The 14,157-nt window shown below is 39.8% G+C and overlaps 1 protein-coding gene across 3 annotated transcripts in view; it reads right to left on the reverse strand.

Moving 5' to 3' along the window:
* Positions 1-14,157, reverse strand: part of CNTLN (centlein) — a 176,674-nt gene that overhangs the window by 33,488 nt on the left and 129,029 nt on the right. For all 3 annotated transcript variants that reach the window (XM_060268842.1, XM_035140510.2, XM_035140509.2), the window contains 2 exons: positions 6,257-6,448; positions 1,764-1,861 (listed from right to left, as the gene is read on the reverse strand). In XM_060268842.1, coding sequence (XP_060124825.1) covers positions 1,764-1,861; positions 6,257-6,448 — 290 coding nt within the window. The remainder of the gene's footprint in view (positions 1-1,763; positions 1,862-6,256; positions 6,449-14,157) is intronic.

The following is a 14,157-nucleotide window of genomic DNA, read 5'->3' on the forward strand; positions in this document are numbered from 1 at the left end:
TACTACTGTGTGCTTATTTTGAATAATTAAAATGTATGACTCCGATGAGTGCTAATCTTTGTACATTTTGCCAGTGCAAAGGTGTTGAAAATCATTGCATTTTTCTACACATATAAAGATACAGCAGATAAATTGAAACTCTGTGGACTTCTGAATTGTAAGCACAACATTATGATACCAACAATGCAAATACACAGCACTTCCTACAGTTAATCATACTAAGGTGAGCATACAATTATGAACAAAGGGAAAGCAATAATACAAAGGGAAATATTGTATTATTTTGGTGTAGGCTGACAAAGTGAAGAGGAAGAATGTAATTTATTAAAGTATCAATTTAAAAGGGGAAATATGTGGACTGCCCAGCATGATTATACACCTTTATTTAGGATGCAAAAAGCTTTATAACAATAAAAAGGAAGGAATTAAAATATGTCTGTGGGTAGTATCTGTGGAAAATCAATACACTGATTTCAAAGACAACATTGCTTTCACACATAGCATCTCTGAAGGAAATGCACACTTTCCCATAGCAAATCTGTGGCAATGGAATTTTAAAAACTGCTGATTGGGTGATATGTGAGACAAACAGGATGCCTATTGCCTTCTTACTTGAAACTGTTTTCTTATGGCAACAATACTTTATCCAAATAAATCAAATCAGTATGTTAAATATACACAATACATTGTTGTTGATATCATGTCACATAAAATCAGCAAGAAAACCATGGCATAATAAAAAAGGATAGAAGGAATTTACATTTGAATGGTCACCTAACTGTGTATTGGGAGCAATCAAGTAGATCACCTCCAGCAAAGTGCATTCAGTATTTATAAATATAAAATATAAAATAATGGTAGGGACAGTCTTATCTAAAATCTAAAAAATGGAGGTGCTGGGTTCTTTAGGTGCATCTTAAGGCATCAATCAATGAAATATGCATTCCATAAATGTATTTTAAAGATACTCCCATCTTAAAGGTGAAGGAACCACGTCAATAAAATAATTTTTTATTTTTATTTCCAAGATCACACATTAGTTAGGTTTACTCATTTGCAGGCATTTTTGTGACTTTAATATTTGACTAGATAATCTATCTACAAATCTATCGTATGCACTTCTGGAATAAACCAGCATAGTTAAAATACAGTGTTATGTGTGTAAAGTAAATAAGATGTGATTTTCAAAGTTAATGTTTTTCAGAGTTAAAGCTGCAATCCTATAATAAACACTTACGGTACCTGGGAGTCAGCCCCACTGAATACAATGGGATGTATTTCTGAGTAAACAGGAATAGGGTTGCAGAGTTAACAAACCTAAAAATGAATAAGCCTAACTGCCCTTTTGCACCTTTTACAGATGTAAAACTGGAGATTTAATCCCGTTTAAGCATCTAAACCTTGACTTGTCTTTAAGCCCTTAGGCATTTGTATTTGAAAGATGGCTTTTAGCTGCGGTGAGGCAATCATTTAGATTTACATCAAGGGATAAGCAAGTCCACTCTGCAATCTGAAATGTGACTCTTTTTGCTATACAGAAATTATAGTCAGTTAACAACTCATCAGTTTTTGTCTTTTGTTTTTAAAGTCATCAGCATGTACTGCTGCAATAGTTTGAAATAGGCATCATAAAGAAAAAAAGAAACTGGATGGAAAATATCACTTCCAGAAAAATGTCTCTACTTGATCCAAAATTCTGCTAAGTAATTACATTTCTGCCACTGGGGGGAACCAGACACAATGGAGAGGCAAAGTGAACCTACTTTTCCTGTAGTTCCCGCATCTGTTCTTCTTTTCGCTGGACTTCATATTTCAAAGATTTAATGGTTGATGACTGTTTAGTGATTTCATTATTTGCATTCTAGATTGAATAAAATACTTATTAAAGCCTCAATAGTGTAGATTTAGAATTATCGAAAGTATAACTCATAATGATCTTGTTTCAAACAAAAAAAATACCGTATAATAGTTTATAGTCTATTTTGATCACTATTAAACAATCATTAGTGTACATCACAGCACAAAATAATATCTCTTACAGCTTTTGCGCTTAGAAATTCTGCCCTTTAGAAACACTTTGCTAATGTTTCACACTGCTGACTTTATAACCACTAAATGGTTATTTATCAGGGCCAGCGCAGAGGTAGATACATCCCGTCTTACTCGGCAGAAACAATATTAAATCTTACGATCGGCTTACAGAAATTTTCCATCAACTGTGTTTCCTCAAAGGATAGGTTTGGGAAACAAAAGGCATATGTCTGAGAGACCTGTGCTTCTTCTTGGTCTTTTGATCTTCAAGATTTGCATGAGACCTATGAGAAACATTACGTAAATGTAGCAGGAGTTGACCGTATAGATTTTTGGTCTGTTGTTCCATGTCCTCCTTAGGAGTAGTCACACAGGACACCAGCATCTGGATCACTTCCTCTACTGTTACTATTTTCACCACCAACACGTCAGAATTTAGCAGCCTAAACAAGGATGTCCATAGACCTTGTCTTGTCTATGTATACTACTCGGAAGTAGACAGCACAACTCACTGTACACAGATGATCATACGGCCTTAAATCAGTTATTTTAGGCAATTCTGGAGAAAAAGGGAATGTCACAAAAAGAAACCTCTCAGCCATTTGAAATAATCCTACCATATTTTCCATAGTGATCAACAGCTAAAATTGGTGGCATGGAACTACAACAATTTAACTTTCATTTTGGAGTATTTCAGAGTAAATGGCATTCTCTCCTCCTCCACTTTTCGATGCAGAAGTGGGAAATGAATTCACCGTAGGTGTACATTCCTATTTGCAAGTTCAGCCCTTGTTTTGGCTTGGGGAATTTACACATTAGGTGTAAAACTGTGAGTGAAGAGATGGGATAGGCAGTAAACCCAAACTCTGCTGGAATGTCTCCTGCTCATTGCAGCCTTCTAACGCCCATTAACATTAATGGGAGCCTTGCACATAGTATTCTTCCTCTCAAGGGAAGTATAGACTCTGATGGGTAGAGTATGGGGTAAACTGCAGTTATATTGAGCAGCCTCTTCTGCACTGCTACACCCTTTTACTCACAGGCTTAAAAATAAAATGATAGCTGTTCCTCTAATTAAAATCCAATAACACTGGCTACCCACAGTGCCTTGAAATTCCGACATTTTCTCATGGCAGGAACTATAACGATCCTGTTTTAACATTCATATAATGAAATAAAAATTAAAAGCAGGTTTGCAAAGAATTCAAACGCAACTTGGTAAAGCATGCCAGGAAGTTGAACCTCTAATTACTTTTTTCTTTAAAAAAAAATTAAGGCTGGCTCTGCATGTTCATAAACATAATCATACTGTAAGGGATGAAAAATAATGTATAGTTTATACTCCTGAGCCACAAAAAGAATGCAAGTCATAATTCTTGCGTTACAGTGCACTTCAACAGGAGCTTTCTCTGGGTAAGGAAAAAGATTTTTCAGAACAGAGCTGCAGTCATTTATTACATTTACCCCCCCCCCAAAAAAAAAGTGGGGGGAGGGGGAAGCGAAATGTTTTCATGTGGTCAAAGCATGCCTAGGATTCCAGCAGTTCTGCATTGGGCATGTCACCCCAACCTGAAATATATGAAGTTTAACCTGAAAATAGTTAAAATGATAGATGGCAGCAGAATAATAACTGAAGTTCCTTAGGCCAACTTGTGCAGCATGACCTTCATTAAGGGTGAAGTGCAACACTCTGTCAGAGGCGTTTACATGTGCCAAGTGAAAGTGGACACTTGTGCAGAACGTGGGCCTCTGCAAAGAGCTACACAGCAGTGCTTGTGTCCAAGGGGGAAAGTCACCACTTCCTGTGGAAAACAACGCTGCAAAGAAGGGGAAAGGAAATGAAGCAAATCTCTTCCAGCAGGGATTGGGTAGGAGTGTTAAGATGCAGGAAGCCTGGTTCTCAAAAACCACTTATTGTGTGGTTAGGCTTTGGAATGTGGAAAAGGGGTAAAAAAACACATGAATAAGATACAATCTCAGACTATTTATCCTAAACCTTGCAGGGAAAACTGAGACGCGTGCACAAACGATGATGGTTTTACAACAGGTTCCCAGGAAGTCAGATGCATCATATAAGTTTATTGCGTTGCCAATAGCTTTCTTAAAATTCTCTTTGCTAAAGTTGTTGGACAATGGACACACTGAGGGGTGTATTAAGAAGCCACATGGTTAATATGTAAAGCTTGATGTGTGGGTAGCTGTAGCAAATCACCATGCTGTGTTTTTCCATACTGCAGCAAGCTTCCAGGTGTATCCCTTGTAACTGCTTGAAAAGCAAGGCAGTCTTATGAACAATGGACTATAATAGGAAGCCATGTAGTATAGGAATCGGATAGACTAGGACTGGGAAAACTCCGGTTCAATTCCCAACTCAGCCATGAACCTTACTGGTTGATTTGGCACCAGTCACCATCTCTCAAACTACATAGCTGCCAAGTTCTCCCTTTTTTTTAAGGGAAATTCCCTTATGCTGAATAGGCTTCCTCGCGAGAAAAGGGAAAACTTGGCAGCTATGCAAACTAGCCTACCTCCTAGGGTTGTGGTGAGGATTTTCTTTTGGAAGGGGAGACAAAATATATGCTGCCTTGAGTGAATGTTGATTTTGGAAAAGCACCGGTATACTTAATGAGGGTTTGCATGAGTTAGTACTGGGAGACTAATGTAGAGTTCCACTAAAAACTGCTTAACTAAATCAGGAATGCCATCACACAGTGCTATGAAGGTTGATTTGGCTCGAATTAAATATTTCATCGTCCACCATCCATGATGTTTGTGGGTGAGATAGGAAAATAACATACTAAATTCCACTACTTTGAAATTGTCCACAAAGATGAAACCATGGGCTTTCCCCTCCCCCACCCCAGGGTTTCTCCTTTTACCAAGAGGAGTCATCTTGCTCTATCTGAATCCGAATTTTAGTATGTTATTTTCTGGGACCTGAGCACAGTACAGAAGAACTGCTGTGGCCGTCAGGTGCTGGGCTCCCCACCGCTCTCTCCCTCCCTGCCTTTTGCTCAGCACTGGGAAGACAAAAACATAACTTTGTCCTTCCTGCCCTGCCAACGGCTACTGGGGATAGTCTAGGTCAGGCATCCCCAAACTCAGCCCTCCAGATGTTTGGGGACTACAACTCCCATGATCCCTAGCTAACAGGACCAATGGTCAGGGATGATGGGAATTGTAGTCCCAAAACATCTGGAGGGCCGAGTTTGGGGATGCCTGGTCTAGGTCCTATTGGAATCCAGCTCACATGAGCCCCAGCCAGCACAACGGTCAGAGATTATCAGAGCTGCAGTGCGACAACAGTATTTTTTTGGGGGGCACCATGTTGGTTACTCCTAGCCTATCTAATTCCAGCTATTCTACAATGTCATCATGTAGCTGCTAATACAATGCCTATTCCAGGTCGCTATCAACATTCAAATATCACGAAACCTTCAGCCTGCATATACTCTTCTTTTCTGTTTCTCCAACCTGTGCTCTCTATGTACTTTTTGATATTGCCAATGTTTTCATTAAGATTAACCTCCATACTGCAATTCTACTCCCTCAAAGAAATCAGGAATGCAAAATAATCATTGTGATAAATGTGATTGGTGGATTCGTGCTGGTTTTTTAAAATGTTCACCAATACTGTTGAAAGTCAACAGCATTTACCGATTAGGCTTGAGGCTTTCCCAGAAACATTAGAAAGACTTTCAGACAAGTGTTCCAGAAAGGAAGAAGTTTCTGGTAGTGGACAGCAACAGACGGTTGAAGAGATATGACTACAGGGACCTCTTTCTCCTAGTTTATATTTTCATACTGTCACAAAATGCAAGGAGGTCATCATCTTCTCAAACAGCCGTAATGGTGATTTATATCCTTCATAGGACACACACATCCAGTGAATATAGCAATTTTAAATCTCACTTCTTATACTGTAAAGACTGGAATCATATGATTTGTCTTAAAAACAGCCTAACACTTTCAACAAGCCAGATTTAATCATAGTCCTGAATATGATTTATTTTCTCTAATCTTTGAACAGGTGAAGTGAGCCAGTTCAATTTCATCTGACTGAATGTTAAGTTATTCTTATTTAATTATGGTTGTGTGACCATCATTTAATAGCAAATTTACCTAAGCCGCAAGATGCATTTTATTTTTGGTCTTTCAGCGCTTGATACTCTCTTTAGGACATAAAGTGCAAATTTCATAATAAATTCATAACGTGGACTGTCACCTTCAGTTTACACTGCAGCTGCTTCATTTCCAAATCTACATTCTTTGATGGAGTTGCTGGTGTCATTCCAGTAGGGCCAGATATCACAGGAGACAGACCCTCTCTCACTTTCATAGACTGGGTCAGGTGGTCCAACTTCCCTTGTAAATCTGATTTTTCTCGCTGCAACTCAGCCAGGTTGGATGTCAGTGTCTGTTTTCCAAAGAAAGTAATAACAGCGACAGTTGTGTTCAATATGCAATGGAGACCAACGTGCTGTATAATTTTACAGTTTAGTATTACGAAACGCAACATATGCACCGTGCATTGTCCAAATTGCAAATGGGTTGGCTGATTTCACTGGTTGCAAAACAGATACAACCATATTAAAGAAGAGAGAAAGGAGACAGGCTGCCTTTAGTGATATTTGCCTATCAAAGGGGAGAGGAAAATGATGTTTTAAAGAATAGATAATACTGTTCCCCACTGCCACTGAAATTCCTTGTGATATGTATGTGAAAACAGTGAAATATTCTCAGATTTTACTTTATGTAGGAAATGTGGATTGAATGTAATGGCCGCCGGAATAAGTTCACATGAATATTCTATTGATGAATGCTATGGAGCAGTGTGCTTTGACTTATTAGGTTTGTAGGACTTGTGGAGGTTAAAGCAAAATAAGACCATATGCACTGCAGAACTTCTGTTTGGCTGGTCTTTATGTTGTTGCTTCTTCCGTTCCTCATCTACACACAAGAGCCAGGAAACCACAAATTCCATAACCTTGACCCTGGGGCTGATGTACTTAACTGGTAAAAGCCAAGCTGGAGCACGACAAGATAGCAGATGTTAGTTGTTTATTCCACTGGGTAGGTCTTACCACCCAATACTGCAGCCAAAATGCTTCTCATTTAGCAACATAAATGTTAAGTCCAATTAGCAGATGAGGCTTGTTAGGGATTTAGTTCATATGAATAGCAAGCAAATAAACTATTTCAGTCTTACTGAACTTGACTGACAACGGATCCGGAGCATTTATGCAATGCGAAATGGTGCTGCAGCGTGTGTCTTAAAATGGTAAAATGAAGTATTCAGTATTCACCTTAATTTTGCTATGCTGTGGAATATAGGAACATGTTTTATTCTATAATAGCTGGAATAATCTTTTACCAGACTGTAGTCAGCAGAAAGCCACCAAGCTTTTAATGGCATAACAGCCGAAGGCTCCTTAAGAGCTCAACAACAGTACTATTTTAATATTCCAAGGATGCTTATAATATGGTAGTTTAACATAAGGAACAATTAGACAAAATGGTATTGCAATCTCTCAGAGGAGCAAAAAACTTCCCTTGTGAAGACTCCCAATTAGACACTGCAAAAGATGCTACCATTTAAAACAGCTAGCTGTAGCTTCTTTATGTTTTGTACTGAAATAAGGAGATAAGAAACAGATACACTATAATGTTACGGTAATCTGAAGGTAGAAGGCAGGAAATAGAAGAAAGGACTTAGGAGGCATGCACAAAAGCAAAGAATGTAGACAGGAAAAGGGAACATAAAAAGAACTGGAAGGAAATATTGGGGTGTTATTAAAACAGACAATGAGCTGCCCCAGAGAAAAATTGGGCGGCAGTGGGTTTGCCCAACATTTATTCTCTCCACAAAGCCTTAAGACCCATGTAATCATTTCTTGTTCTTTTTCATTGATGTCTTCACTAAATTTGCCATGTCTCTCGCCTTAAAAACATCGGAACACCTGATAATGTTCATATTTTATCATTTAAATCATTCGTGTGTGTATCTCCTGTTCTATACTACTGAACCTGAAAGACTAGAAGATGGGGAATCACTGGGCTTGTTTAAAATAGGGCAGTGCTTTCTTTCAAGTTGAATAATTTGACTGTGGAGTTGGTAGAGGTATGTGTACAAAATATGATCAACACAAACCAGAGCTATACGCTATTTATTTTTAATATGGTAAAGATACTCAGATAAATTATAATATGTCTGGTTTCTGCTGCTCCAGAGAAGCGGACACGGAGCAACGGATTCAAACTACAAGAAAGAAAATTCCACCTAAACATTAGGAAGAACTTCCTGACAGTAAGAGCTGTTCGGCAGTGGAATTTGCTGCCAAGGAGTGTGGTGGAGTCTCCTTCTTTGGAGGTCTTTCAGCAGAGGCTTGACAGCCATCTGTCAGGAATGCTTTGATGGTGTTTCCTGCTTGGCAGGGGGCTGGACTGGATGGCCCTTGTGGTCTATTCCAACTCTATGATTCTATGATTCTATGGTGTCAGACGTGTTGTGCCGGCTGGGGTACTTTGCCCGCCTTTGGTCCCCACCCTCATTCAGCTCTCTCACCTGTGGCTCCTAGAAGCTGTCAGCATGTAACAGCAGCCACACACACCAGGAACGGCTTCAGCAGGCTGGCTAAACCAGGTGAAGGTAGCTGATGGGTCTCAAACCCTCAATGAGTTAGGGACTTCCCCTGCATGCAAAGATAGGGTCTGGCTGATTGACCCATAGTGTAGAGGGAAGTGAGTAGCAGGTGGCATTCATCAACAAGGAAAGGGAGCCCATTGGGGAGAAGGAAAACCCTGATCCTAAACCTCTCTGCCTTGTGGGATATCTTCGGAAGAAGAAAAGGCAAATGAGTAAACCCTACACAAATCTGGAGTGGAGTCACTAAGACTTTTGCATGGCACTTTGTACGCCTCCTTCCAGCAACTCCTGCAGCCAAGCTGGTGCCAAAGGTTTTGTTCTGCTTTCCTTTTAACCACATCAGTGAGGCTGAGATGGGGGCCTTGTCATTTGGGCAGCCTAGGACCTCCATACACAATGCCCTGGCTTGAGCCCTGGGGAGGTCACTTCGGTGCTGCTAACACAGCAGTTTGACTTCACCCCCAGAGGCGCACTCTTGAGACAGACGGATGCCAACAACAATTCACACTCTATTTTACTTTGTGTGATCCTGTGATGTGACATACACCACATTGGCTGGAGTTGATAGGAGCTGTAGTCTGGGGGCACCAGGTTGGAGAAGGGTAACATACACATAATTATATTGAAAGCAATGAAGACATTAACTATCAATTGTAAAAGAAACCAACTTCCCCCTAAAAGCTTTAAGCAACAAAACCACAAGTTGGTTAAAATGAGACTGAAAAACATTGAAACTTAACCTATACTCCAGTCACCCCAAAACCCTATCCAAATACCAAATACCATAATTGACAGATTCAGTAACCCAGATCCATCAAAGTGAGTCTCAACAAGGCTTCTTCAACCTTGGGTCTACAAATGTGCTTGGACCAGAACCCCAGCTATCTCTAATAATTTTGGCTGGAGCTGATGGGAGGTCCACATGCTCCTCTGAGAACCACTGCAGACGTCTTATTAATTATGTCCATGTACCAAGTTCCAAAGCTAGGGGAGCAAAGAGGATAAGTTTCGTAGGCTGTTCTCCAGTATGGAAGTCTCTCCCAGTATAAACCTTCCAGAGCATACAACCTATTTGTCTAAGCTAACCTTTACAGCTCAAGAGTCAAGAAAGCTTGGGGAAACTTCACAGCATTTGAATATATTTTATTATGTTCTGATGGATGGTGTTTGCTTTTGTAATCTGCTCTGAGCCTTTGAGAAAGGATAGGTTGTAGCGCTAGAATAACAGAGTTGGGGTATCTTCTGTTCAGATCTGTTACTCTAGATCTAGTCTTCCCTATCTCAAGGGCTCTGGGCAGGTCACAAAAGCACCTTCCAGCAGAATTGAAACTAAATATATAAATAAAAAGGTAAAGGGACCCCTGAGCATTAGGTCCAGTCGTGACCGACTCTGGGGTTGCGCGCTCATCTCGCATTATTGGCCGAGGGAGCCGGCGTATAGCTTCCAGGTCATGTGGCCAGCATGACAAAGCCGCTTCTGGCAAACCAGAGCAGCACATGGAAACGCCGTTTACCTTCCCGCTGTAGCGGTTCCTATTTATCTACTTGCATTTTGACGTGCTTTCGAACTGCTAGGTTGGCAGGAGCTGGGACCAAGCAACGGGAGCTCACCCCGTCACAGGGATTCGAACCGCCGACCTTCTGATCAGCAAGCCCTAGGCTCAGTGGTTTAACCACAGCGCCACCTGGGTCCCCAAATATATAAATAGCTATCGATTATTATAGTAAAAATAATCTTCATGTCCACCCTATTTATATAAACTTGTAATAGCATTAAAATAGATCTTTCATATAGTACATACCTTGGGAAAACTCTTTTAGCACTTAATGAAAGGTCATGTTATAATTTAGATTAGACAAAGAAAGGCCTGGCACGTTAGTATTAAAAACATAGTAGGGGGTGGTAGCTGAGGGCTTCTGCTTAATCAAGATAATCAAGATACACTTCTTTGCTGATCTGATGAACTCAGTAGATAATAGCAAAAGCCAGCAGATGTATGGATAAGCTGACTGAAGTTAGTGTAAACAGCATGCATTATTCCAAAAACTCTCTAGGTAACTGGCAGCAGGTTAGGATAGCAGCTGTAGACAAAAAAACATCCAATTTCTTTTCTGTAGATATACTTTTAATGGTGATCCTCAGAGGATTTTAATTACCTGTGTGTGTGTGTTTTATATTGTCCAGGAGCAACAGCAAAACCATAATTAAGGTACTAGAATTTAAACTGGAGACAGTGATATTATTAAGTAAAATGCCTTAAAAACTGACTCGATGCACTAATGCTTTGTAAAAGCTTCTGCATAACCGAGTATGTCTGTAGGGTTTTCTTGTATATCAGTCTCTCCTCTAAGATCTCAAGTAAAGTATTTTACCAAAGACTTCGCCCCTAGAAGAAAGGCTTTAGCTTTGAACCATACCTTTGTGTAGTAGATTACACTGCTGTTTATATAGTATTCTAAGAAAGGTTGGAGAAAAATTTAACCAAATGCCACATTCTGCGTCATGCACCCCTATTCTGACACCTTTATGAAAATAATTGTCTGAAACAGAAAATTGTAGGGTGTTTTTTTTTTAAAAAAAGAACATAATAAAAGCTCTGCCAAAGCAAAGGCCTGTCTAGTCTTGCAGTCACAGTGGCCAGCCAGATACCATGGAAAGCCCACCTGCAGAATCTGAGCTTGTGTCATGTGGTTCTGTCCAACCATTTAGGCTCAGGACCACAATACCCCAAGGACTGCCTCTCTCCATATGAACCTACCCGGACCCCGACTCCATCATCTGAGGCCCTTCTTCGTGTGCCTCCTCCACGAGAGGTCCGGTAGGTCTGGCAACACGAGAACGGGCTTTTTCTGCAGCGGCTCCCCTTTTGTGGAATGCTCTCCCCGGGGAGGCTTGCCGGGCGCCTTCATTACATATATACACCTTCAGGCACAAGGCAAAACGTTCCTCTTTAACAAGGCCTTTGGGTGATTGACATCCAATGCCCTTTTAAAATGTGTTGGGGAGGGGGATTATTGGGCCTTTTTTGTTTTTATTGTGTATTTTGTGGTTTTATGCTGTGATTTTATGTTGTGAACCACGTGGCAGGAATAGGACAGTATGCAAATGACAATAATTTATGCTTTAGTCTAATTGAAACTAATGAAACAAATCACCCAAACCACATAAGGTAGCTGCCCAGAGTGGCGGGGGAGACCCGGCCAGATGGGCGGGGTATAAACAATAAATAATAATTATTATTATTATCCAGAGGGTACCATGCTGCCTACCCCTGCTCTAAGGTATGTTTGACCTTTACACTGGTAAAACACTCACCAACACACTGAAAGCAATGTATTACAGGGAAGGATCAGGGAGGTCATTACACCCACGTTGTTATTTGTTCAATAACAAATGTAGCCTTCAGCATTATGCAACTGAAAGCACAACGCCCCCTTCAAAATGTTTAGGTTAGTGTGTGTTATGAAATTCCCATCAACATCAGAGCATATTCCAATGCTGAGAGAGTGTAATTTCTCTGGTCGTTCGCTTTTCCTCCAGAGATTATCCTACTGACTCCTCCAGCATCACTTATACCCAGTCCTCTCTAGTTGACATCACAGCTCGGATCATCTGTGCGGCATACGAAGGGAATGCCAGAGAGGAACTGAGAGACTGAAAGTAGTTTTTATGGGGACCAGAAGGCTGCAAGGCAGGCTGGAATGGTTAAGTGTTGAAGCAGTTATAAATTAACACAGAACTCTGCAAAATTATAGCACCAAATGGGACTAGATAAATATACCCATGATCTTCTATTTCTTGCAGATTTGAAGCTTCATATAGGTAAAATACTTATGAAAAACAACAGATGTGGGACATCAGGCCACTACTGCCTTCAGATAAGAGGCTATAATAATTTAATAACTTGGAATTCCAAGGTGCATTTTTTTTTATGCAAGGAAAGGGAAGGAAGTCTTTCTTCTACTATACAACTACATGGAGAAAAATGGAAATGAGAAATGGCCACCTTGTCAGATAAGATGGACAAAGCAGGGAGGGAAAGAATATCCTTCGTTGCTCGGTTTCGTAAGAGCTGCCAAGATTACACATTTATAAACTATTTCCAGATAGTTACTGAAAGATAACAGTGTATTTCGCAAAATGTCAAGCAAATGAAGGTAATGCAGAGGACTTTTTAACGAGTACTTTAGCTAGTTGCTAGACTTCATCAGCCTTTAGAGACCATTAAGTACCCTTTGGTTAATTGGCCAGTGGTAGATTAATCTTTTATTCCAGCAGCACTGTTTTAACACCCCTTGCACTCTGTCAGAATAGCAGCTGAATGACAAAATAATATTGTGCATGAATAATAAGCAGAAAAGTTAAATTAACATTTCATATTTCATATGCCATACCTGTATGTCAGCGAGAGAAAAACTTTATTTTCAAGTCCCTGACATTCAACTCTTTTTTAAAGCAATCCAATGTTGACATCTCATCGAGTTGAATCTTCCTAATTACTGCTAATTGCCTATCAAGATTTTGCTCCCCTTGAAGTTCAGTTGTCTAGTATAAATGAACACTGCTCTAGCGCTTGCTGCACAGACAGCCATGATACTTGAGGTGTGCTACATTATTATGAGGTCATACTAAATATGGTTTGCAATTAACAAAGCAGCTTTTAAAGATGCTTAAAGGTACCGAAAATGCCAATCTCTAATGAAGTGTTTAAACTACATCCCAACAGAGAAATAGAGGTATGTTCCTGTGGTTAATACTGCTTTTTGCCTTTAAAAAAATCATTTGTAAGTATTTTTTTCTGCAAATGGGATTCACACCGTAGTTTCAGTTCAAAAGGTCACACTAACACGCTTTAAGGAAGATTTTGCAAACCGTCACCTCATGTGCGGAAATTAAATGCTGAAACTTATGGCAAAACCTGTTATTCTTATGTTCTTATATATATCATAAAAGTCTCAATTTGGCAACACATCAAAAATGTGTTAAGCAGGCCACAAACTGAAGATGACCCATCTAAAGAAGTCATTCATTAAGAAAATAATCCTGAAATTATCTCTCAAAGCATCTCCCCTCTCTCCCCGCTTTTCAAATAGGGCCAAATCAAGTTCTTGATTGTCGCTTCATACATTAGGGCACTGAAGGGAAGTTTATCTAGGAATGGCAGGGTGAACTAATGTATGTTATTAATACATTTATGAATGTTCCACAAATGTGCAAACTTGTGGTTTTAAAAATCAAAACAATGTGTGTACACTTCTTATGAACTGCTAGCTTCTGAATGTTAACAGAAAGGAACACCAATAAACTAACCAGCTAATTAATGTAATATAACTAATTGTCAGTTGCTGATTACCAGAGATAAATATAAATTAAACCAGTATCCCACAGAGCTAGAAATCTTTCAGCTGAATTAGGCCAATGAATTCATCATAGCTATTGTGAACTGTTTACTTGAATGCACAGGTGACCAGGGGCACAA

Source organism: Zootoca vivipara, chromosome 16 (assembly GCF_963506605.1).
Source record: "Zootoca vivipara chromosome 16, rZooViv1.1, whole genome shotgun sequence".
Taxonomy (NCBI): Eukaryota; Metazoa; Chordata; class Lepidosauria; order Squamata; family Lacertidae; genus Zootoca; species Zootoca vivipara.